We start from the raw sequence: 24,860 nt of genomic DNA on the forward strand, positions 1-24,860 counted from the left end.
AGTGTGAGGGGTAACAGAGAAATTAAATCACCAGATGCCCAGCTTTTATCATTTTTGCCACAATTAATTTGAGGTGCCATTAAGGCAGCTTTCTCAGTCGTTTTCCGAGTAGCACACGTGACGTTTGTACTACGTGCATGCTAAACAGTGCTATAGAACTCACCGTAGATTCCTTCCCACATCACCAGCAGTAGTCTGTCGTCGATTTTCCCTGGATTCCCTGATTGCTAAGTAGTCCTGGAGCCTGAGCTGGGGAGGATGCAGAAAACGATGCATGGTGTGTCCTGCGCCAATTGCTGGCCATGGCTCTGCAGACGTCGGCTCTTGTATTTCTCCATGAGGGACACTCCTGGATATACTGGCAGTCTTCGAAACTGTCGTTCGTCATACGTTGGTTGGCTGGCGCTTCGTGATAGCTTCGTGATAGCCTTGACCGGCTTTCTCGCCCGAGGTGTTAGTTTCGAGGTCCACGTCCTAGTGAGCAGGTAACCTTTGGAGCTTTGTTAGTGTGTGTTGTGTAAGTTGTGTTAGTGGCTTCACCTTACGTAGCCGTGTGTTCTGACCTTGGGGATGTGTCTTCTGCGCTAACGGAAGTGTGTGCTGCACAGTGGATGTTGTCGCTTATGTTGGCTTCGGTGTTGTTGTAGTGGTCGTAGTGGTTCTGGTGATGTTTGTGTTGTATAGCGTGATGATTATTTTTGTAAGTGGTGTTTCTGTTTGTTTTCATTGAACATGACGGGAGAGCAGCGACTCCGTCACGGAGGCACCGATCGGCGCCCACATGAAGAACAGCAGGAGTGCCGCATTCGACCTGGTTCACCGCTACGGCGTAGCCTGGCGTGGCGGAATCTTCCGGGACGGCCAGAATGGCGACAGTCTTCGAACACTGCTTGTGCCTCTGCCCGCACAGGAAGGCGGGTATCACGAGAGAGTTTGTTGATGCAGCCGGAGTCGGGTGCCGGCTGGCGTCTTGTCTAAACCTGCAAAAAATCCGCAACGAGCCACTACAATCCTGACACCGCGACGATCCATATATTTATCACTTGTTTTAGTTCCTAAATCTATCGGGACGTAATGAGCTTTAAAGAATTTACTTCACTATCTTATAAGTTGGTACCCTTGAGAGCATTCATGAGAGGAGATGGCCCCATCTATGTTCAGACTTGGGAAGCATGCTGTATTCTGCGTTAGGTTCCCCATCACTTAGGGTAGTCAGGACAGGTGTACTCGAGATGGAATGCGTTTCCGTTCTGTCCTCAGCTATAACTGCTTCCTTCCGGTTTTATTAGAAACTGGCAATTAGAACAATAAATGCGAACATTAGAGTAAAATTAAAGATGTAGGATTTAATACCCAGAAGCGACACATATGCGCTATCGCACAGCACACAGGCGGCTCTTGGGTTTCGCCTCCAGCGAAACTCGATCGTCGTGGCCAGTTTTGAACGCCTCAGTAACAAAATGCTCCAACCCCTGAGCTACAGCGACGGCTGTTGTACTGCGTGATTAGTCACGGATCCCAATATTATCGACTATTTCTGTTAGAGTGACACCATGCTCAATTACATCGAAGTGTGCTGAAAGGTAAGGAAGACCATTAACTGTACAGGCTACGGTGAGCAGAGCTGTAGAGCTGTGCAGAGCTATGGAAGAGCAGAGCGCGGGCAGTTCCTGAAAGCCTACTTCTCAGAACAGAAGGTGACCTATGACTTCCGAGCACGGTAACTATAGCATGTAGGGAAATAATGCTTCTAAGAACGTGATTCTGTTCATGAGTGCTGGCAGCACAGTGCAATAAGAAATACCTATGATGGATTGTGGCGATATCAGCTAAAACGTCACTAACTCAATTTTGTAATCCTCAGCTTGCCCAGTACAGGCTTAATTGGAGAGAAATGGACGAGTCCTTTGGCCTACAGTGGGTGGTGGTGAAAAACATTTATCGGCTAATAAATTTTCACAGAGAGGTGATTGGGGTAGGACCCTGTTGGCCCTTTCCCCTCACAATACTAGTGGGAGCCCCTATTGACAAGCAACATCGCCCGCGCCCGTTGAACCAAGGACTTTTGTGTCTTTAGGTTGTGACAGACAGGACGGCCTTCCAGTCCTGTCTGGTGGGGTTGGGGTTGTTTGGGCGTAGTAAGGCTTACAACGATGGCAATGCATTGTCTGCATTCTTCATGAGTGCTGATGATATCGTTGTTTTTTCTAAACGAGCACTATCCAGTGCCATTAGGTGCAAATGGGCTCAACAATAAGGCCACCAGTGACTGTTAATTACAGAGGGGACGATGTATGCAAACAACTACAAGCGAGAGCATAGCGTGCAAGGCTCATGGGACCTACTGCTCGAAACAAAAAAAAAAGAAACCGTGACTAATCGCGCACGTCAAAAAGAACAGCAAAAGCTTGGTTTGGGCTAGTTGGTTTGCGTTAGCGCTATGTTTCCAAGGTCAAAAAGAGCGTCTCGAGAGATAATGCTAAAGAAAGTGGTACTCTCCCCGTAAATGGATTACATGGGATAACACGCAATACCCAGTGAGTGGCGATGCCAGCCGTTGTTTCTGTGATGCATGGCTGAAACATTTAGCACTTTACACGTCAGTGAGAAAACGAGCCTAAATGACAACGTGGAACAGAAAATGGTACAGAAAATGCCAGCGATGGCGAGCAAATAAATGTGACGTCATGAAGCGGCCGTGTGATGGTCACAGTAAGCCGAACATCACCACTTTAGACAAGTCTATACATGTCGTTCGTCTATATATACTTCCCATGGGCATATAGCTAACATGCGGTAGTAGAGTTGGAGGCTAGCTTGAGACAGGGGTTCCAACGGCAGACATACAAAGCGACGAAATGCGGAAACGCCTGTGTGCTGTGCGATGTCAGGGAATGTTAAAGAACCACAGGATCTTCAAATGTGGCGGCTCTCATACATAACCCTTGTGTCGCTTCGGGAATTTGGAATTTAATTTTACCTTTCCATCTTCATGCTCCGCGTCGTGTATGGGGTGAAATAAGTTTTTCAACGCTTAAGGAACTTGAGGACACCCAAACCATCACACTATGTCTGCCAGTAGACAACTGCTTTTATGTTTTCAGAGCTCCAATCGAGGACAAAATGGAAAGGCCACGGTGGACTGCACAATAGAGCTAGACAAAACACGTGCTAGATGTCATAGGGTCCAGTGAATACACAGAGCTGTTAAAAGACGCCTCACCATTCGCAGATATTGGTTGGGAGGGGGGAGCAAGAGCTGACGAAGAACATGGCACGGGGCGCTCTCACTGGTCAGAGATGATCAGGCGATGTCGATGGTGAGTAGAGGAACTCGAACCGCCGCTGGGTCGAGTCCATGGCTGTTCGCGACCTCTGGTGGTCGTGGCCGTCGCTGCTTGTCAGTGTCTCCCTGCACGTCAGCCCCAGGAGTTTTAGGTTCGCTGTCTTCCGTTTGCGCCCTGCTTACGTTATCTGGCAATGCCTTCGGCTCTCACACCTCTGCGCTGCACTATAAACACGAATACACCTGCACGGGAGTCAAAGGAGGAGTAAGCTCCCCTCTAGAGCAATCCCTTTAAAAACAGTGTGCGCTAGAGGACATGTTTGCTTTCTTTTTACTCCAGCTTAGAGTGTAGAGCCTAAACTTCAATCGTCTTTTTCGTTACTTGCCGGCCAGCCTTTGTCATCGTCCACAAAAATTAATTGCAGCTTTAGAGCGGAAGGATAGAGTCTATAAATTCTGCTAGAAAGCAGGAATTATCAAAATCATATTTCGCCCAGAAACGACAAAAAAAGATAATTTTAGTTCCTTTGCGACTCACTTTTGCCGCCATTACCTTTCAGATTTTCACTAAGTTTGCAGACTCGTGTGCGGAGTAGCTCATATATTCTATAGTAACTACCGACCATGGTGAGGGGTTACAAGTAGCCGTTTAGAAGTTGGGCTACCAGAAAGCAGAGACAAATATATAACATCGCTGGTATATATACGATGCGAAATCAACTCCAAGGACCTCATCAGAAATGCAGAAAAATTTTTCATAGGGAGTATCTCAAGTATGTAGCCTGTGAGATATTTTTCGCTTGCCAGTCTAGGGGGCCTAAGTTGGACTAAAGATTAAAAGACCGGTGGCATTTATGTTCATGAATATCCGCTGACATTCATAAATATCTGTGGTCATGCACGAGATGCATGGTGACTGCGCAATTCAAATTTTATAACGCAGCTCAGCGGCAATACTGCTGTAAATAACTGCAGCAGTGTGCCAAGTAGTAATTGTTCTCAGAGCAGGCATGGAAGCTTGTGAGGTCATGTCTCTTGAATGCGTAGGAGTGACTTCATTGTGAAAAGCAAGTCGCGGATATCGCAGTTGAAGTTGTAGGTGTGTCGTTTGTGCAAATAAAGCGAGGCGTGCAGTGCTGTCCCGTGTTTTAGACTTGTGGGTGCTGTTGGCGCTTTTTCTCTTGCCAGTTTTGTCATGACTGCTCTAGTCATTGAAAAAGTCGTTTGGTACTACAATCTAATGTGAACCGTTGAAAACGACGAGGTCCGTGCGTTTACTACGAGGAAGTGATCGAAATTATTTTTTCGCAGCTGATTTTTGCGCCGGGGTTGTGTATTAGCTACATGCGCATAACATCAAGCCGCAGAATTCAGGACAACGCTATAATATAAAATTCTATACAGTTGAAAAATAACTGTAGATAAAAGCTGCCTTGACCAGTGTAAATAATATACAACTCTTACACCTAAATAAGAACTGTGTACAGCGCCTTATGAGTGGTCATAGGTGGTGATTTCAGGGTAGAATATTTAATGAGGGAGTGGAATTAGAAAAAAAAAAAACACACTGAGGTCTGTTAGGAACTTCAGGCGCCATTTCAATCGAGAAGTTGGAAGGTTTGAATCCCAGCACTGGTCGTGTGGAAGTTCGTCGAATACGTTTTCTAGGCACACCTATTCCGTCACCTATTCCGTCTCCCAAAAGTGATGGGTTTCACATAAAAGCTGAGCGAAGAGATGGGCACTATCATTCTAAAAACGAGCCTGATAACGCTGCATCCTTTCCAACCCTTGGTTCAGCTCATGATAGCCTCAGCTTCTTGTGCGCCACAAAACCGAATACCCCCACCAAGCAACTATGCTTTCTTTACAATTCTTCATCGAAACTGGTTGCACCAAGAGAAGACTCACCATAATCGCTAGGCAGTGTAGTAAGGAAGCACTTCTTACACGCTTGGCGAACCAGGTTGGAGTGATTGATGGCAGCGGAGGTCACCTCGATTCTGTTTGCAAACCTGCGACATAAAGAGCGCGTCGTTGTATAGGCGATCGTTTAGGCTTTGGCTGTCAAGGTTGCCATCTTTCATCTATTTTTTTTTACCCCAGATACGTTCTGCCAATTAACCCTGTCTTTTGCCACAACTGGCAAAGGACAGACAGGCTTAATTGGGGAGACATGGGAAAGGCCTTTGCCCAGCAGTGGACGTAGTCAGGCTTATGATGATGATGACATTCTGGCAAAGAACTTTAGTAACACTTGCTCTTGGCTTGGTTGGTACATGTTTACAAGAAACTGCGCACAAAAAAGGAGTAGCACAATACCAATAGAGACGATGAGGTGTGCTGCTTCCGAAATAAAAGTTTACAGTTCAGCGCTCGGTCCTGTCGTCCTCAATGGATTGCCAGGCGAAAAAAATTGTATGATGCAATAAACTAATAAAGTTTATCATATAAATGTCATTTTCGAAAAATTATACGTTTGTCATTCAGATGACGTACAATATCACACAATGTGTATAACATTAATATGACGATCGCGGTTATTGCATCAACTTTTTTCAGCGGGGTTGGGCTCTCTTTCTTTGTGCACTGATTCCTGTAGGCAATGGTAACAAGTCCAGACTGATAAACAAACTTGACTGCGAATTGGTTGTCGAATCACGTTATGCAGCTTGAGAAATGACAACTGGTTTGAATGTGGCACGAACTTAAGGCCTATTCAGGTAGGAGATCTCTTGAAATACTCCTCACCCTTCTCGAGCGTTGATCTGAACCGCCGAAGTGATGACGCTGGTGTACAGGGGACATGCTGCGCGGCTGTGTCGGGTCGCATCAGCAGATACCGGTGTCCACGGCTAAGCACAGAAACTCCAGGCAATGTATAACTCGCTCGCCTTCTACAGTGTTGTGGCAATAGCTGGTCACCTGGCCAGGCTGCACCCAAGCCATTGTTCCCGGCGCTCCTGCCGAATGTCTTGCGTCTATTCAGTTCGAGGCTGCTCGTGGGCTGCCTACGCCATATGAACACTGCTTCCGCGCTTATGCCTCCATGTTGGCTTGATGACACTTCGTTATTCGTCGACCATTCTTCTGTCAGCATCCAGGCCTCCACACAGAATCTATATGTGGTGAGCGGAAAGAGATGTACAGAAAGGAGTCTTACTTAATTTATATAAATGCATTGGAGCTACTTTGATGTGTACATGTTAGGTGAGCGGTGAATGATTCCATGAGAGACACCAACATAAGGATGTGCCGGACGTTGCAACGTGATGGCAGCTGTTAGCGCAAGCATGAGGAATAGAAGGGGTACCACACTGGAAGCTCTAAGAGCGAGCCATTGAGTCACGACAGCTGTGATTTGCCTTACAGGCAGGGTAGAGCGAGCAAGCGCTGTTTTGAGAGTGTGGATGGTTGTGGTACGTGGTTGCCCTGGGGTTGAGTTGTGGTACGTGCTATCGAATTGTTCTGTGGCTAGCCCTGTCCAGTGCGCTAGAGTGTTCGTGAGAGTAGTAGCGGTGCTCTGGCTTGGGCGGTCATGATTATGTCCTCTTTTACATTTTGAACTTGGATCATTGCTGTGACTGGTAACCTGTAGAGGTGACAGCTGTTGATGTGAGGGTTAAAACAGTGTGACGCAAACAATCCACCATTATGAAACCATGCACAGGATGGTTTCACTCTTGTCCTTTGCAGAACCGGCCTTTGCCAATACATTTCCAATATTGGGCCAAACACCTGTGCTACCTGAGTTAGTGGCGTTATGCAAATTTATAACTGTCTTCTCAAGAAACAATATTTCTACAAGTTGCGGCTGTGCTTGCAAAGAGGTATTCCGGTTTGCGTCTGGGTTTGTGTGGTTGCCAGTGAATAGAGGACGGAACGTGAATTGCATGTAGAGGGCGCTGTCATTTTGGGCGATGTTCGTCAGTTATACTATATTGGTTCTAAATTAGCTCGTTGCGGTGGCACTTCTGAAACAGTGAAGAAACAGGCTGTGGCTTTCGTGATTGGCGTGGATTAGTGCTCTGAGTTTAGTCCGATGGTTATGGCGTGCTGTGACTGTTGTCTGCTTGCTGCTGTTTGCGTTGTTGATGTATGTGGTTGGATAGGTGTCCCGCTGTGATATGTATGAGGTGTACTTGTTTGGTGCAGTAGTGGAGCTGCCGTGGTCTTCGCTGTTGTCTGTAGTGCGTGGCGTTTCATGGGTGTCGTTGGGCCCGCGAAGACGAGCAGAAGCAGCAGCGCGTGTCGTGGAGTGCGGCGACTTCGCTGACTGCTGTCGGTATGAGAAAAAGGAACAGCGCCGGGTCGGACGTGATGCACTGGAAGTCCCACAACTCCGCACATCTTGCGCTCTGCACACAACACTGCGAACAGTCAACGGCGGCGACAGCTCTGGAATCGCAAGTAGACAGACGTCATCAGCGGATTCCGGCCGATGTTGCAGCAGGCGTTGGCGCAGCCGCAGCAAAGGCGAGCAGGGCAAAGTCCTAAGTGGGGATGGTGCGCAAATCTGCAGAATATGCGGAAACCTGCACCCAGCGATATGATGTCGGTGGTTTCTGTCTGACCTGTCGGCAGGACCGACGCGGCGGTTGCTTTTTAGTGAGTGTCGAAGAGTCGTCGGTGCTGTTTGGCCGTGGTGTGTAGTATGGCAGAGACCTGATGGCGTCCTTTGCCTGCGCGTATTTTCGATTTATCGGTTGTGTTTCGGGGAGTGTCACTCGTGTTTTCCCTGGTGTGTCCTTACTGGGTCTTGTTACCCGTCAGTGTGTTTTGCTTGTCGCTGAATAGGTGTTGCTGTAATTCTGTGCATTTCCTGACGGTTGTACGGCTTGTGGTTATTAAAAAGTGTGTTCGACGAGCTTGGCTGTGTATTTGTGGTTTTGTGTGGTGTGGCACTGTCAGCTTGGGTCGTCCACGTTGACGCATAGGAACAAAAGAAGTGCCGCCGGCTGCTTCGGAGTCATCGGGCCGCATGTTCCCGTCCGCAAATATGCGCACATGTCAGCCGTGTCGACGCATATGCTAGTCATCCAGAGTGGTCCACCTTGCGATGTTGGTCATCCCGATATAATCTGCGAAAAGTAAAGCGCCATCTTTATTACGCATTCTCAGTGTATGCAAAGCACAGTTCTGTTTCGCGTTGCATTCGGGATACCATGCATTAGCACGTGGACGGACTCCTACCGGCACCAATTTTGTACTGTAAAATATGGGCATACATTAGTTGTGTTTCATATAATCTGTTTTTTCATCTTTCTTGGTTATCATAATCTGCGGATGGCTGTATGCTAGCAGAGACGCAAGCAGAGCTCTCTGGAACTGCCACTGACAAGCACGGAAGTGTGTACGATGTTCTAGGTTGTCGTGGGTGCTGTAGCATCTCCGCACGTAAGTTTGGTTGGTTGGTTGGTTGGTTGGTTGGTTTATGGGGTTTAATGTCCCAAATCGACTGAGGCTATGAGAGACGCCGTAGTGGAGGGCTGCGGAAATTTCGACCACCTGGGGTTCTTTAACGTGCACTGACATCGCACAGTACACGGGAATCGAAATTTTGCTTTCGTGTTTGAGCTGAATGCGTCGAAGAAACACTGCGAGCATCTGATTTTCAACGGCTGTGGAGCACACATGCTGTTCTCGCCTCAATCGAGCATTTCGTATTTGGACGCAAGTTCACCCAATGGCGCTGCCTTCGCCACTATATAACAACACCCTCGGATTTTCGCTGCAAAATCTAAGCAGGAACACTTCACAGAAGAAAGCGACCTACATTTCCGATAGACGGTAAAGACAGATTTCAGCGCAGCTCTTGACATGCAACCTGCCTCCGCTCTTCACATGCCACTTGCCACCCTCCAGGAACATCTCTTGACATGCCATCTGCCACTCCTGGCAGGTGGCACTTTACGCTGCTAGCCACCTTTCAGGATGTTCGCGTGATGGTCGTGGCACCTTCCAGGTGCCAGAAACAGGTGCCATGGAATTGAAATGCAACCTGGAAGGTGAGGTTTCGCTCTGCTTGTATTTTGACAACCGGTTACGTTGACAGCGCCGATGCCGACAGCGCCGACGCCGACTACCACGCAGAATGCAGGAACGGGTGCCTGAGAGCGGCGCTCTCAAAACTGAAGCGAAGAGATTTTGTTGCGAAAGCAATACTGCTCGAGGCTCCCGCTCTTGGCCGTCGTCTCGGAGAATCCACCATTGACCTTTAGCGAGACCTATATGTGACGTCATACCAGCTGTGGAAAACGGGGCCCCAACTTTGCTCGTCGCGATCGTCCCAGCGAATCCTCCATACCGCAGCTGCGCGCCGCTGCCGTGAGGGGCGCTCGCTGTACGTGACGTCATGCGAGCTGTTGAAAAGCGGCCCCCAAACTCGGCTCGTCGCAGTCGTCCCAGCGAATCCTCCACGATATGTCGGATGATGTGTATAAGGTGAAGCTGCAACGATGTGCTGCAGCTAAGAAGCGGCGGCGTGCGGAAGAAACGCATGAAGAGCGGGAACAACGTTTAGCTAAACGGCGTGCATATTAAGCAGCCAGGCGAATGCGTTCAACATCTCTTCATCTGGGTGCTTGCTTTCGCAATCCATTAGGCTTAACCAAGCTAAGCCTGTGCCAATTTTTAAGGTGCCCCAGTGCTCACGTGATGCGCTCGCATGGCCAAATCTTTCGAGCCACCTATGGAGCCAGCGATGGCCAAATTTATAGAGCCTGCTGCGGCAACAATGGTGCCGAACTCGGTAATATGGCCATCAAGCGAGGCTGGTGATGTCCCGCCAGAACTCCCCAGTGGCTAAAGCGACGCCAAGCCTCTCCCTTCCAGGGGCTTGAGCTAATTGCAATAGTGGAACTCGCGGTGTGGCGTTGCTTCAGCAAATGACGAACAGCGAAAAAAAAGCGAATGGAATCAGCCTCGAGTCCTCATGTTGCGTCACAGGCTGAAAATTAATTACGGGAGGATTGATTGATTGTCTGAATAAGTAATATTCACTCAGGATGACAGAAGATCTGCTGGGAAAACGGGTATTTGGATGAAGGGTGATATTTCACTCACTACGCTGTCACGGTCTTGCAAGAACGCAGGAAGTGAAGTTAATGAGATCCGATACGACGACAGATTTAATAAAGAAAAATAAGCTGAGAAATAAGCAGTAAAACGAACGTTATAAAACAAAAGGATAGCTTAGAAACGCCCGCTTCCAACCCAACTGAAGCTGAAGAAAGAAGAAAATTTGATAGACCGAACGATGCGACAATGTTCGGTAGACCTTTAACGATGCCACCTTGTAGTTCTTTTCGAGATGATCCACGGCCTCCTAAGGCAGGATTGGAGGACCAGTGTCTTTGGGGAGGGGGTTCAGTGCGTAGTTTTAGCTTGCGCTTTCGGACTGTAGGCGCAGCGTCTCCAAGCTAGCGGCTGCAGGCCTTAAATTGCATGGTGCCACAAGGCCAAAACATAGAAATCCTCTTTGCCATGTCGTCACATGGTATGAAGTTATAGCGTCCGACTTTTACGGCATCGCCAGGAAAGAGGTTGAAGGATCTAAGTTGGTATGAGGCGGCATTGCTGCCTGGGTGCTGCTATTATCTCAGCTCTGGACTTCATAACAGCCTAGCACTAGCGCTGCTGGACTTACTCAGGGTTGTGCAGGGCAGGTGCAGTAGGTCCATGTGAATAGAGCCCACAGACGACCCACAATGCAGGATGCCGTGAATGCTTCAAGATATCTTTTGCTCACCATTTTAGTGCACCGGTCGCGGTTAAAACTCCATGCGTAAAAATCCTAGAAAAAATGCCAGAGTTCCAGGCGTGCATGGCTTGATAACGGCAAAAAATTTTAAATATAATTTCGTTTGCTCGGTGCTGAGAACTAACAATCACAACAAGCAGTAAAATAGGGGCGGAACGTTGCCTGGTAACACAACCCACTTCGCACAAGATTCTCTTGCGATTCCGTTTCTATTTACGAGCACGTGACCATACGAGTTACCGCCTGGTCCACGCTCCGCAAACACCGACAATTCCACGAAGCACGCCGGAGGCTCATCGAAACTCAGTGGCAGTATGAGCGGAAAGGGATAAGAATTACAACCTCTTGGCGTCAATCCTATGCCTAGCAGGGTACGATTTAAGTCTAGAATCAAGTACGGGAATGGCGTCAAAATAAGAGAGCGTTGGCGCTGCTTCGTAATGCTAACAGGGCGCATTATCACCTGCGTGATACTCCGTCGCGACTGTCCCGTTCCAGTTAACTCGCCCGCTAGGGTTAACCCTGGGAAGCCCTGCGGAGACCTGCGGAGACCTGTTGAGCCCCCGTGCCGCTCCTGACGGCAGGAGAGCCAAATAAGAGGCAAGAGCCGCCCCGGCCAGACCTGCGCGCGTCCAACCTGGGCTGCTGACACACCGGGCAAGCTGTATCGAAGCACCCGCGTCGAATACGCTAGCCGCTAGGCCACAGGTCCGGCACTGGAGATATAGCTTCCAAGGGGCCTTTTTGTTAAACACATTGGGAGTACCTGTTGCACCATAACACTGGGCACAGGACAAAAGAATCGCTGCCAGAGCCCATCCCGTCGGCGATCGATTGTAGCAGGAGCACGCGGCCGCAAACAAAAAAGACGAAAAACTTTAGGAGACAATGTAGAGCTGGGGAACATGAGGCGGCAGCGTTAATGGGTTCACAGCCATGTTTGCGGAATCGGTCATTCGCTGCATTTATAGGCTCCAGAGAGCCCTCATGCCACCACTAGCGCAGTGGTGAAGAGGTTAAGCGATGCGCCGCTGCCCTGCGATGACCGCAGCTGCCACCGGTGGTGCTACTGAGGTCCTGGGTGCTATCCCCGAGAAACCTGTCGCGACCAATCATTAATTTATCTATCACCTGTCACGGAGGGAAGTTTGCTCCGAACCCGGTGGGCAGGTTCTGATCACGCCACAGGGTAATGTGACCTAGGTGACCCACCTAGGTTGCCGGAGCGCCTAGCTACTGCAGGTGCTCCGGCTGCTCCAGTTGCTCCGTCTGCGAGGTTTCAAAAAAATGGCTGAGGCTTAACTTGGTTAAGCCTGGGGAATGCGAAGGATCATCGTGTCGCGTAATTTGGAGGCGCACAACCACAGCGACGGCGCGAGGTGGGCCCCCGTTTCTCCACTGTCGTGACGTCATCGTGTCACGTGGTGTGACGTCATGTATCACGTGATTTGGAGGCGCACAACCACAGCGACGGCGCGAGGTGGGCCCCCGTTTCTCCACTGTCGTGACGTCATCGTGTCACGTGGTGTGACGTCATGTATCACGTGATTTGGAGGCGCATAACCACGGTGAAGGGCTGAAATGGTAGCTAAAGTAGTATGCTTCGCATAAAAGTCGCCAACGAGGTGCCGGACAATTTTATCCGACATAGAGGTACTAACACTCTCGCGGTAAAAAAAAAACGGTAAAGTTAAAAAAATGCACAAGACCCCATCGACACAGAAAAAGAGATCAGGTGTCCAGCCCCACTGAAAGACAACGGGCGAACGATTCAAACAGTAAACAAAAGAAGCAACAGAGACGGGACGCGGGCAGGAGCGCAAGCATTCTAAAGAAAGTACTGCGAAACACGACGGAAGAGCAAAGGAACGCGGAGCAAAATTTAGGGGGCACTTTGCGTAGAGGTGAAAGCGTTTTCCGCACCACTTTGAAGGCCTCTGTGGAACTGGTGACGTCACCATTGGAGGACATCACACATAAGTACTAATTACTAAGCAATTACAATTTACTAACGGCTAATTACTTATTAATGACCAAAAGTAATTGACTGCTAATTAATGACGCTTAAGCTTCGCCTTTAGGAGTAGAACGCGACAGCGTGTTGTAGCGCTGCCGAGTAGCCCATGGAAGACCGCAACGCTTTGTAATCTCGGTGGACTCCTGAACCGCACCGTACAGGAAGGGAGTAAGTGCGAGTCAAAAAAGGGAAACTATAATGAAGAAATTTAAATTGGTATTTGAGGAAAGGAAAAACGCAGTAACTGTCTCACATATAGAAGGGAGGACATGGGATCGAAAGAAGAAAGTGAAAGAGGGGCCGTAATGAAGAGAATGTAAATTGTATTTGAGGAGAAGAAATTACTAAGTAACTGTCTCACATATCTCTAGAATTTCGCCTTCATCGAAATTCAGCCGACGCGGGCTCGATCCCGGCCGCGGCGGCTGAATTTCGATGAAGGCGAAATCCTAGATGACCGTGTGCTGTGCGATGCCAGTGCACGTTAAAGAACCCCAGGTGGTCGAAACTTCCGGAGCCCTTCACTACGGCGTCTCTCATAGCCTGAGCTGCTTTGGGACGTTAAACCCCAATAAACCAAACCAAACCATTTCTGTGTGGACACCCGTCAAGAGCGTGACACCTCTGCTGACAAGCTTCTGTCCACAACACTCTGTCAACAACGATCAGGCATTAAAGACTTTCGCCTTAATACAGAATAGAGACGAAGATGAGACGGCAGGTTAACACGGGGACCCTGCGAAGAAAAGAAAGCGCAAGTCCACCGGCCCAGCTACGCATAGAGAAAATGGGTTACGATTTTTGGGCGTTTAACGTCCCAAGGCGACTCAGGCTATGAGGGGCGCCATAGTGGAGAGCTGCGGAAATTTCATCTAAAAGCAAATAAAGTATTGGTACGTTTAGGGATGTAACCGAAAATCTGAAGAAAGACCGAAGGATATATCCGCCACCGGATAGATCCCTGAGTAAAAAGGAGTCGTACGACTGGAGAAGACTCCAAGCTCGAAATTTCTTCTCGCCCCTGTGGAGGAGTTGGGCGGGTGCCAGAGGGCGGAAGAGGGACGGCGCAGAAACCGAAATTTGTAAATTTTGCGGCCACGTGACAACATTAGATCACATAATTTGGAGATGCGTTCGTGCCCCAGGGCGAAACGCGATTTAAACTAGCGATGAATAGGAGACCACGCTCAGAAGCTCCGACGAAAAAACTCAGCGCTTCGCCCTCCGCCTGGCGGCCGAGGCTGAAGACCTCTTCTCCTAGACGGTATCGGATGTCCTCCGGCCGCGGTGCGACAGACTGCCTCCCCGGACGCCTGCGTGCGGACCCGGAGGTGGCTGCCGCGCCATATTCGGCGGAAATAAATGTTCTTCCTCCTCCTCCTCATCCCCTTCGGGTTGCTTAACATGCACTGACATCGGACAGCACACTGGCCTCTTAATTCGACCGCCGCGGCCGGGATCAAAACCGCGTCTTTCGGGATGCAGCCGAGTGCCATTAGCACCGAGCCACCGCGTCGGCGCAGAAAGAACAGATCTACGCTAACGACCTACAACAATGAATAATGAATCAAACTTTATTTCCGCAAAGAATAGGGATTAATTAAAAAATGGTGACTTGGGCACTGCGTGGTCTTTCCTGGTCCGGAGATTATTGGCGCTCGCGGTCAGCGTCGCCCGCTCAACCAGCAGAATCGGGTCTTGCAGGATCACGACGCTCAGAAGTGTCTTCCGCTGTTCGGGGGACGTATTTTTAATTTTGGCTTACATCGGGTTTTCCAAACAGCCCTCCCTAATTACAGTTGTACAGTGTGTCCAGCTCCCCACGCCACTTACATGCGGATGCATTGTGTGTTAGCCATGTTTTGCTATATACTTAACGACATAGATATGAGCTTGTAGTCTACTCAAAGTTTATGGCTTATGGGGCTCAACGTCCCAACGCAACTGAGGGACGCCGTAGTGGAGGGCTCCGGAAATTTCGATCACCTGGGGTAGCTTGGTTTCTTGTGAGTGTTTTGTGCAAGAACTCCCGCCGATCCGATGCAAAAAGAAAAGAGCAGGTAAAAACTGGGGGGCACACATGCGATAGCGTTAATCGATTATTGCCCGTATGTGCGCAATTGGTCATTTTGTGCTTTAGATCCACAGATCGCGGGGAGCATTCATGCCACTCCCGCCGCAGTGGTGCAGCGGTTAAACGATGCACGACTGCAATGCGATGGCAGATGCTGCCTCCGGTGGGGCTTGTGTGCGCCTGCAACCTCTCTCCACCAATCAATAATTTAACTGCTACCTGCCACGATCGTCAATTTGATCACAATCCGGTGGGCAGGTTGTCACCGCATGACGTCACTAAGTCACGCGACCTATAGGATGCAAGTGGCTTTTTCGCGGAACCCAGAAATGGCGTAGTAACTGTCTCACAACTCGGTGGACGCTTGAACCGCGCCGTGAAGATCGGGTGTTCACCGTGATGTGAGACAGTTACTGCGCCGTTTCCTTTGCTCAAAAACCAATTTTAAATTTTTTCGCCGCCCAGGAATCCGGAATTTCTGCAGAACGGAACGCTTTACGCTATCACGTTAAAAGTGAATACGTGGCGCTCTTTTAGGGGTACAAGGAGTAGAATCGAAAGCAAAGCGGGTCACCACGAGGGCTCCCGCAAGGAAAAGAACCGAATCGCACCGTCCTCGTCTGCACGCAGGATGACTTGCTGCAGGCCACAATGTGGCCGCGAGTGGAGCGCAACGTGCACGGCTAGAATCGAACACGCTCTCATGCCTGGCGCGTGACGCAGGCCGGGGCCCCGGTCTCCGACTATGCCAGGAGCGATCGTCGGTGGGCACGAACGCCGCGAAAACCGTGAAAGGATAACTATTGCGTGTGCGAGTACCAGTAGAGTAAGAGCCGATGTACCGATCGGGTGGTGTGAAAAATCCGTCGTCTTAGTACTGTGGGACGGTCGGGGTGGCGGAAGCTGGATTGAGGGAGGGGATCCTAGTCGAGCCCCTGTAGGTTTTCCCTGTCTCAGACGGTCCGAGATTGCCCACAAAACGTTCTCCGTGGTGTGGGAGTGCGCTAGACGCCGAGGGCCCACTATTGGTGGACCGAGTGCTCGCCCTTCAAGGAGGCCTGAGAAGGAACTCAGGATCAAATCAAACCAAATCTGGTCAAAATCCCAGCTGTCCCCAATCCCACCTAATTCCCACAACCCAAACCAATTTCCAATTTCCCATCCATTTGCCCATCCCTTCCGTTACTTCTCAAAGGATATCAGGGGAGTCTCCCCGGGCCCGCTCCCCCGGTTGTGGGTCGCTACAGTAGCATTTTTCCCTATTATTTTATTTTTCCACCCACGGGTGGTGAAATTACAATTTGCCTAGGGGCCTATCCTTTTATTTTCTGATTGGGTTAAGCCTGTTGTACGCATGTGGTGCAGGCAGGGGCTTATTATTCTTATTTCCTTTTGGTTGCCCCAACCTATCGAATGTCAGCGCATCATACGGCTGCGTCAGCCTGGCTGAACGCGGAGCCCTCAGCGGAGCCCGAGCTATTTCGCGCACGGCAGTTACGCCGGAACTAGGCGTAAGACGCGAAAAAGTGCACAACGTCCAGCGGAGACAGTCCTTTGATAAAGGGGAAGCCCAATCGACCGCGACTAATCAACCGCCACAAACTTCTACCGCCCAAATGACGCAGTAACTGTCTCACATATTCCCACCGAGATATGTGAGACAGTTACTGCGTCATTTCCTTTCCTCAAAAACCGGTCTTCATTTCAATTTCATTTCAAATTGTAGAGGCCGATGCACTGCGCAGTGCGCGTTAAAGAACCCCAGGTGGTCTAAATTCTCCGAGCCCTTCACTATGGCTTCCCGCGTAGCCTAAGTCGCTTTGGGACCTTAAACCCCTCAAAAAACAAAAGAAAAAAACAAAAACATCGAAACGCCGCCGCCGCGGCCAGGTTCGAAACCGGGAACTCCAGCTGAATAGACGAACGTTGTAATCACTGCAGTGCTGTGTTTCTGCTACAGCGCTGTCAACGCATGCAGCGCAGATCTCTGTCACTGCTGCCACATAGCTAAAAGCGCGACTGAGGTGTCCATTGACCCAAGGAGCGAGTTACGCGCCTTTCCTCAAAATCAATGCAGTCGACAGCTTTGTCAACCCCAAAGAACGCAGTGAACGCCGGCGACCGACTGCTCCAGAGCCGCGTTTGTGCCACAGCGTCGTCACGCATCTCGAAATATACTTTATTTATACTGTTCTTGGGACAAACCCACAAAACCATTTGCTGTGTTCTGCGTCTCGCTTATGAAACAAGATTTATGGGGCTTTAACCTCCAAAGTGGCTCAAGCTATGACGGACCCCGCCGCGGTGGCTCAGTGGTTATGGTGCTCGGCTACTGACCCGAAAGACGCGGGTTCGATCCCGGCCGCGGCGGTTGAATTTCTTTGGAGGAGAAATTCTAGAGGCCCGTGTACTGTGCGATGTCAGTGCACGTTAAAGAACCCAAGGTGGTCGAAATTTCCGAAGCCCTCCACTACGGCGTCTCTCATAGCCTTAGTCGCTTTGGGACGTTAAACCCCATAAACCAAACCAAACCAAACCGTAGTGAGGATCTGCGGAAATTTCAACCACCTGGAGTTCCTTAACAAGCACTGACATCGCACAGTAGACGGGCATCTAAATTTCGCCTCGATCGAAATACGACCGCCGCGGCAGAGATCGCACATGCGTCTTCCGAGTCGGCAGTCGAGCGCCATTAACCACTGGGCCACCGCGATGGTTTCGCCTAAAACAAATGCGAAACACACTTTGTACAGCTGTCGCTTACCCTATCAAGACATTCAGCTTTATTTTTATTTTTTTTTTCTTCACTACGGCGTCCATCATAGCCTGAGTTGCTTCGGGACGTTAAACCCCAATAAAAAAAAATCAGCTTTAATTTCGAATGGACGCAGTAGGGTGCCTCTATGCACACCACTGCCGCTGTAACATAGGACATTACAATCCGTGGTACTCGAAGGAGCCAGCAATCACTTTTGAAATGGCGTTGCTACCATATCACCCCCCCCCCCCCCCCTTTTTTGTGTATCGCACAAGACGTAATGAAAGTACGGTTACCAGCCCCTTTACTTTCAATGCTCAAAACTTCCTTGGGGAATGCAAGGACGCTTTTGCCTGACGACACTACAAAGAACGCCTCTGCAACAGACTTGAATTAATGCTACGTTTCCATGCCACCTCAGTAATACTACACCGCTGATAAGTAACGACGTTTACTGCCCTAGGGCCCTCAAAAACGCACGCGGCGTTGTTGAAGCAATCGCAAACGCAAGCGAAGCGTCATGCTGATCCCAGCGCTCACCTTTCAGTGGCCGTCACTGAGCATTGCCAAAACTGACGGCGTCCGTCCAAACCGGGGGTGCTGTGCTGGAAGACGGGAATGGGCCTGTTGTCTTGCGATGCGATGCAGCGGAAGGCGTAACACTAGCGCAGAACATCAACAGCCTTCTCAGTAGGAAGCTCATGATCGACTGAACAAAGAGCTATCGTAGAGTCAGCGTCACTCCTGCACGTGCCTCGTGCTTCCCTCGTGTTCGAATCACGCTCACGAGCCCACCCTCTCTTCCTTTGCTGTGCACGTGGATGCGGAGGAGCACAAGCGCCCCTCGCGGCGGTGAACAGGTCCGGCGGCCCGCTTCCAGTCGCGTCTGTTGGGACCAACTCCTCCGAGACTGCAGAGGAGGCCGCAATAGCTTTAGATAGAGCCAATACCCCCGCTGATATTATAATTAGCGAATAAAAAATTAAGTGCTGTTTAACTACTGCTGAACCTGGTGAGAGACCGAAAGCTATGGCTTATCGGGCAACTATGCGGGGCTTGGTGTCTGTAACGTAGAGTGCGTTCCGGACACTGGATAGGTAAAGGTGGCAATTAATGCTTGGTCGCGAGAGTCAGCTCACCCATTGGACGCTGCGGCCTATTACAGCAGTGGCGCGTGTCTGCCACTTGCCCACTGAACTGGAGTACACGGGTTCGAACCTGACCGTGGCGGCCGCGTTTCGATGGAGGCGAAACGCAGAAGGCGCCCGTGTGCTGTGCGATGTCAGTGCACGTTAAAGATCCCCAGGTGGTCGAAATTATTCCGGAGACCTCCACTACGGCACCTCTTTCTGTCTTCTTTCTCTCCTACCTTCCTGATGATCGCCGTTCGGTATGTAGCCGAATGCCTTTCGGCCTCACCTGGTCTTGTTCACACTTTGCAACACGCTCGCATGGGACACGTTGTCAAACGCTCCCTTCAGATCGAGGGCGAGGATCCCTCGAGGCGCATGCCTCGTTGCTGGCTTGACGACCAGTTCGTGGAGTTGAATCAATACGTCTTGGGTGCAGAGATTCCGGGCTATGACTTTGGCTGGCGCGGTGCGCCTCTCGTCGTTCCTGCCGGGCGTCGTGTTGCGGGGAAGGGGTTTCGTCTGAAAGGTCCTCTTCCAGTCATCCGGACGGGCCACCTTGATGGGTACTGGCTCGATCTGCCATCCTATCATGAGTAGGATCGCTCGTCCGTGTTCCGTGTGACTGAGCCGGATTGTTTGATTAGAGTGGTGGGCTTCGATGAGCTCCTCCACCGTGTTGTGAGCGCCCGTGCACTTCATCACCATTCCCACGCAGGACGTGAGGGAGATGGGCTTCATGTTGTCTATCATGAGGGCCTTGCCGGCCTTTGGAATGAAGCGGACCTCGGCGGCCTTCCATTAACCACCATTAAGCCCCTTGCCTGCTGCGAGCTGCTGTGTCCACAAGCGGCTGTCCCGTCCAGCATTGCCTGCGTGGGGTGCTACGCTCAATGCTTGAGGCAGAGATACATCCGCCTGCGGGACGGAGAGGGCTTCCGGGAACGCGACGTTGCCGTGGTGACCTGCACCAGCGGGGACCTGGCCTCTGGACCTATCCTCTGCAGGAACGCTGGCAGCGGCTGCACTGTGGCGCGGCCGCCGCTGGTTCCTCCTGCCAGTAAGGTTACGACTGCCCTTTTTGCACTGGCTGCTACCTTGCTGGCCTTTTCCCGCAAGCGACCACCCAGGATTGATGGAACGTAGCGCCCTTGGGATTGAACACGCCGAGGGCCCCACACGTCCAAGGTGGCGCTGAGCAGAAACCACCGTGGCTGCTTCTGAAGGAACGACCTTTTCCACCTCTTCCTGTGCCGGCTCCCTAATATCGAGATTCGACAAGGACCAGAACCGCGAACTATGTCTCGTGTAAATTTTGTTTTGGCATCGTGATGACGATTGTAAGATTTTTTGTAAATCCGATGAGTCGTTTGCTGATCTGTCTATTACCAAAAATTGTTTAAATATAATTGTGTAAATTGTTTAAATTAAAAATTGTTTAAATTGTCTTAATATAATACATCTAGAAATTTTGTGCTTGGTTTCGCGGATATAATGTTCTGTAGGCCACGAGAAGAATAGATATAACATATTTATTGTTGTAGTTGGTCTCTTGTGTATTCACTTAAGTCGCAGTTGTAGACAGCGTCTGTCGCATCTATAATTGTCGGTGGCGTCGAAGTGCTCGGGAGCCACAAAGCTAAGCAATGCAGGTTAACTGGGAAGGTATTCAATGCTGTTAACTTTTAACAGCTATATACTGTTCAGTATACTCGATAGGCATTCGTAGAAGGCGAGCCATACATGGCTCAGTGGTACGGCGTGACAGCTGATGAACTGATGAAACAGCTGGTGAACTGTCGCACCCCCGTTCGGTGTGCCGGGAAACGCCAGATGCGATTCAAGGAAATTATAACGCATTATAGCGACATCCACCGCCTTTTCCCGGCCCCTGCAAAGGGGCTGAGTAAGACGGAGGAGCGAACTTTAAGGCGCCTGCAGACAGGTACTCTACTCTGTCCTGCAATCTTAAAGCATTACGATCCTAACACGGATGGGCGATGCCCACACTGTGGGGAGACCTGTGATATCTTCCACATGGTGTGGGCATGTACTCAAAATCCCCACCTCCCCCCTTCCCCTACCCCTTCCAGAGAGGCATGGGAGACTGCCCTTCTCAACTGCTCCTCGCTTGAGTCCCAAAGGGCTCTGGTGAAACGGGCTAGAGACGGGGCATTGTCATGCGGTGTCCCGGACTAGGGACGCCGACCATGTAGCGTGGCCACTCTGTGGCTCCCAAACTCTATTTCAGTAATTAAAAGTTTTCACCACCACCACCATGCCGTCGTTAGTGTGGAGTGGGTTCATACGTGCCTTCGCGGTTCACACGCGTGTGCTTCGCTGTCTGAGGCACAAAAATTGCTAACGATTACGTTACTTGTTAATGCGAAATTTGAGCGCAGCTCATCAGCTGTTTCAGCTTTTCGATAGACTGAGGCAAAGAATTCGAATAAGACATTTATGTATGTGCAGTTACAGACAACTTGTTATTTTTCACGCATTTTCCTTCTTCAAGAAACACATCATTAACAGTTCTTGATTTTCTTGAAGGAAGCTTTGTGGTGGGAGAAATAGATCGATAATATGCTCGACTTGTTGCACCAATGCCTTGTTCTTAAAGACGAGGTCCATGCAAGTATTTCGAGAGGTTGACACAGCCGTGGGAGGCGTTACGAGCGAGATGAACGAGTTATTCTCTTGCATAAGCGGTAAGAAATTCCTGTTTGTCTTTATACGTACCTACATTAAAGTCCCCACCCTCGTTGCCACCCTGGCAGGTGGCAGTAATGGTTGATCGCACGAGTCCGCTCACCGTTGTCAGCGCTAACGTCCGCGCTGCTGCTGACCAGCGCCGCATAATTACCGATGATTTGACGTAGATAGCTCTCCAAGGGCTGTCCTTTGCCCTTTCAGGGAACCCCCTAAGGGTTGCCTCGTGCCACGTAAGAGGAGGCAGGGTGTGCCCCCTCTGCCTTGCTTGGCAATGAATTTTTCCACCACCACCACACACCGAAGCGCACGGAAGATATCCTGGTTACAGAAAGTAGGCCTCCTTTGTCCCCCATTTGCACTTTGTGCCAAGCTCAAGCAGACCCAGGGCACATCTTGTGGGAATGTGCCAAGTACAAGGGCGCACGAATTAAAAGGAACGCACCGTCCTTTGCCAAAAGTAGCATGGCTGCATGGTTTGCTTGTGACTCGTCTATTCGAGCCGCATGCGGCTTCCCTAAAGACCAGAAAACGTTTTGAATAGTAAGGAAAAGGGTACGCCTTTCCAACCGAGATTTACAGCTTTTTGAGGGGCAGAAGCCTGGTCACTTTTGGTCAACGTTCATGGAACTAAACTCCATTAACGTTGCTTTTGGTATAGGCTTTCCATTTGCGTTCCCTAGGCTGGCCTTTACAAGATGCTCGGGAGACTGTCTTCTCTCTTAAGAAAAACCAGCCAAAAAGACGGGGACAAAGGAGAGACGAGGCATACACAACGACTGGACTATCAACTGTGCTTTATTGAAAAAACAGCCAGTCTCCAAGAAAACCCAACAGAGCATGCGCAACTCAACGGCACCGCAAAACCAGCACAAAAAACAACAACAGCGATCTCGTAAGATAGGTAAACTGCGGTGTCAACGGGACAGGTAACCTAATTCTTTCTGCATCAGCGTGATAGAAGCCGTGCTAACACAGTTATCTCCATGATTGCTAATGTGAAATGCTTCGAGGATTTCCCGCTCAACCTTACCCTTGCCTCTACCGAGAAAAGTGACATTGGAAAACAACGGGTAGCACCCGCAATCGCGGCAATGGCGAGGCAAGTTTGCTCCGTCAGCCGGAGTCAGAGAGTTATGGTGCTCTCGTAGCCTTTCATTTATACACCGGCCAGTTTGGCCGATGTAAACTTTTTCACATGTCAGCGGAATCTTATAAACCACCCGTGACGCACAAGGAACATAGCAGTTTTGATGCCGCGTCGAACAAACAGGTGGTCTAGTTCTGCCACGCGCGACACGTGAACAAAGGCCTGAAAGTTTGCAAGGAGCAGAAAAGACAACATTGACACCTTGTCTTGCAGCAACTTTTTTGATATTGTGGGAAGCCCCATGCACATAAGGCATCACCTCAAATTTTCTTCTTTCAGCCCTAGTAGGGTCAGCCACCTTTTCGTCACGGCTCTTAATTCTTTGCAGCAACGACTCTGCCACAGCATTCAAAAGCGGTTTTGGGAAACCGGCCTCTTGCAAACGCTTAACCTGGTTGTCGAAACTTGACTTCATGCTATGGTGGCAACTCTTCTGCAGAGCATTGCGAAAACAGCTCATGGCAATCCCTCTCTTGACGACTTTTGAGTGTGCAGACGAGTACGGTAATAAAGCCTTCTTACTCCTAGGTAAAAAACACCAGCATACATGGCCATCGTCACAAAAAGTTAGTTGAAGTTCTAAAAAACGAATCGACTGGTTAGCGGGTAGTTCAAAGGTAAAAGAAAGGGAGCTTGAGCAAGCTTTAAAATCTTCTAAGACATTTTCTACAACCTCATGCAAGGAGTCAGTCGGTGAAAGATTTAACATTATCAAGAAATCGTCAACGTATCTAAAAACTTTGCACACTCGTTTGTCAAGAAAAGAGCCTAAAAGTGTGTTGTCGAACTTTGCTAAAAAAATTTGGCACAAGATAGGAGCTACGCTAGCACCAATACAGATTCCTTTTTTCTGTATGAACAGACCGCCCTTAAAATCTACAAGGGTAGATGAAAGATAAGTAGTTAACAGTTCTAAGAACGCATCGACGGAGATGCCACAAGCATTTTGGAAGGCAACTATGCCGTTCTGTTCAATCACTTCACGCACTGCAACAAATAGTTCGTCATGAGGGATGCTGTAAAACAAGTCTTCGATGTCAATAGAAAACCCAGCGTTGGCTCCGGGAATGCCGTCGCTGAGTACTTCAACCACAGCAGCTGCGCTTGCAACGTAGCAGGGGTCCTGCACATCAAGGGACTGCAGGTGTCGCTGCAAATACTGGCCCACTAACTTTTGCCAGGTGTCAGCCTCGGTCACAATGGCCCTCAAAGGGCAGTCCGTCTTGTGCGTTTTTGCGGAGAAAAAGATTTGGAGGCGATTACCTTTGCAATTCTTCACCCTCTGAGCCAGATTATCCAAGTTGTTGGCTTCTAGGAGTCTCACGGCTGTGGTCTTCAGTTTTGAAGGCTTGCGTTTCGTAGGAAGGAAATTCTTGTGTACGGCTGCCAAAGCCTTATCACCAAACGTGCTCGTAGGAAGAACCACAAACCCTCCTTCCTTGTCCGCTTGAAGAAGTGTCAATTTGTTTTCGATGAAGTGGTCCACCACTTGGTTAAGAGCAGGGTCCATGTGCCTTTGTTGTTTACTGTCTATCTTGCGTAAGACGTCAATGCCTTCAGACAAACACCTCTGCTTCTCGTCTCTCTCGGCTTTCTCTGCCACACGATGTACAGTGGCAAGGAGCTCATGTCTGCTGACACGAGGCTCCATACTGTACTTGGGCCCATTCTGTAGTAGGTCATCAATTGCCTTAGGTACTGACGTTCCTTCCAGATAGGTAACAGAGCCTCTGTGCACTTTTGACTGTTCCTTTCTTGGCAATTCTCGCCGAAGCTGATTCCAGTACACCTCAGTAGCTTGGTCTGCGATGCGACGGTGTTCCTGAAGGCATCGAACCCCAAGGTGTTCGCTACGTCCGGTGAGGCACAAAACTCGAAGCCAGTCATGTAGGAGTCTCACCTGTCTCCAGCACTCGGATTTCCAAATTTTGGCTATCCGCTTCCAATGCCCCGAAGATGGCTCTAGGAGGCCAA

At 49.8% G+C, this 24,860-nt stretch overlaps 1 protein-coding gene across 10 annotated transcripts in view; it reads right to left on the bottom strand.

Moving 5' to 3' along the window:
- The window catches only part of LOC149336191 (uncharacterized), a 416,214-nt gene that overhangs the window by 38,500 nt on the left and 352,854 nt on the right, over positions 1–24,860 (bottom strand). The window contains exons 1-6 of one of the 10 annotated variants that reach the window (XR_016284199.1): positions 18,438–19,469; positions 6,212–8,367; positions 6,038–6,141; positions 5,198–5,301; positions 3,224–3,412; positions 164–980 (exon numbers count right to left, since the gene is read on the bottom strand). The exons of 6 other annotated variants lie outside the window; for them this stretch is intronic. Coding sequence is in view for 1 of the 4 variants with exons in the window: in XM_089552718.1 (XP_089408844.1) it covers positions 3,471–3,529; positions 5,198–5,301; positions 6,038–6,141; positions 6,212–6,235 (291 nt within the window). In the remaining 3 variants the exon portion in view is untranslated. 3 more of the 10 variants (XR_016284214.1, XR_016284213.1, XM_089552718.1) reach the window with 3 other exon arrangements.

Source organism: Amblyomma mixtum, chromosome 7 (genome assembly GCF_055824585.1).
Source record: "Amblyomma mixtum isolate Tamu chromosome 7, ASM5582458v1, whole genome shotgun sequence".
Classification (NCBI taxonomy): domain Eukaryota; kingdom Metazoa; phylum Arthropoda; class Arachnida; order Ixodida; family Ixodidae; genus Amblyomma; species Amblyomma mixtum.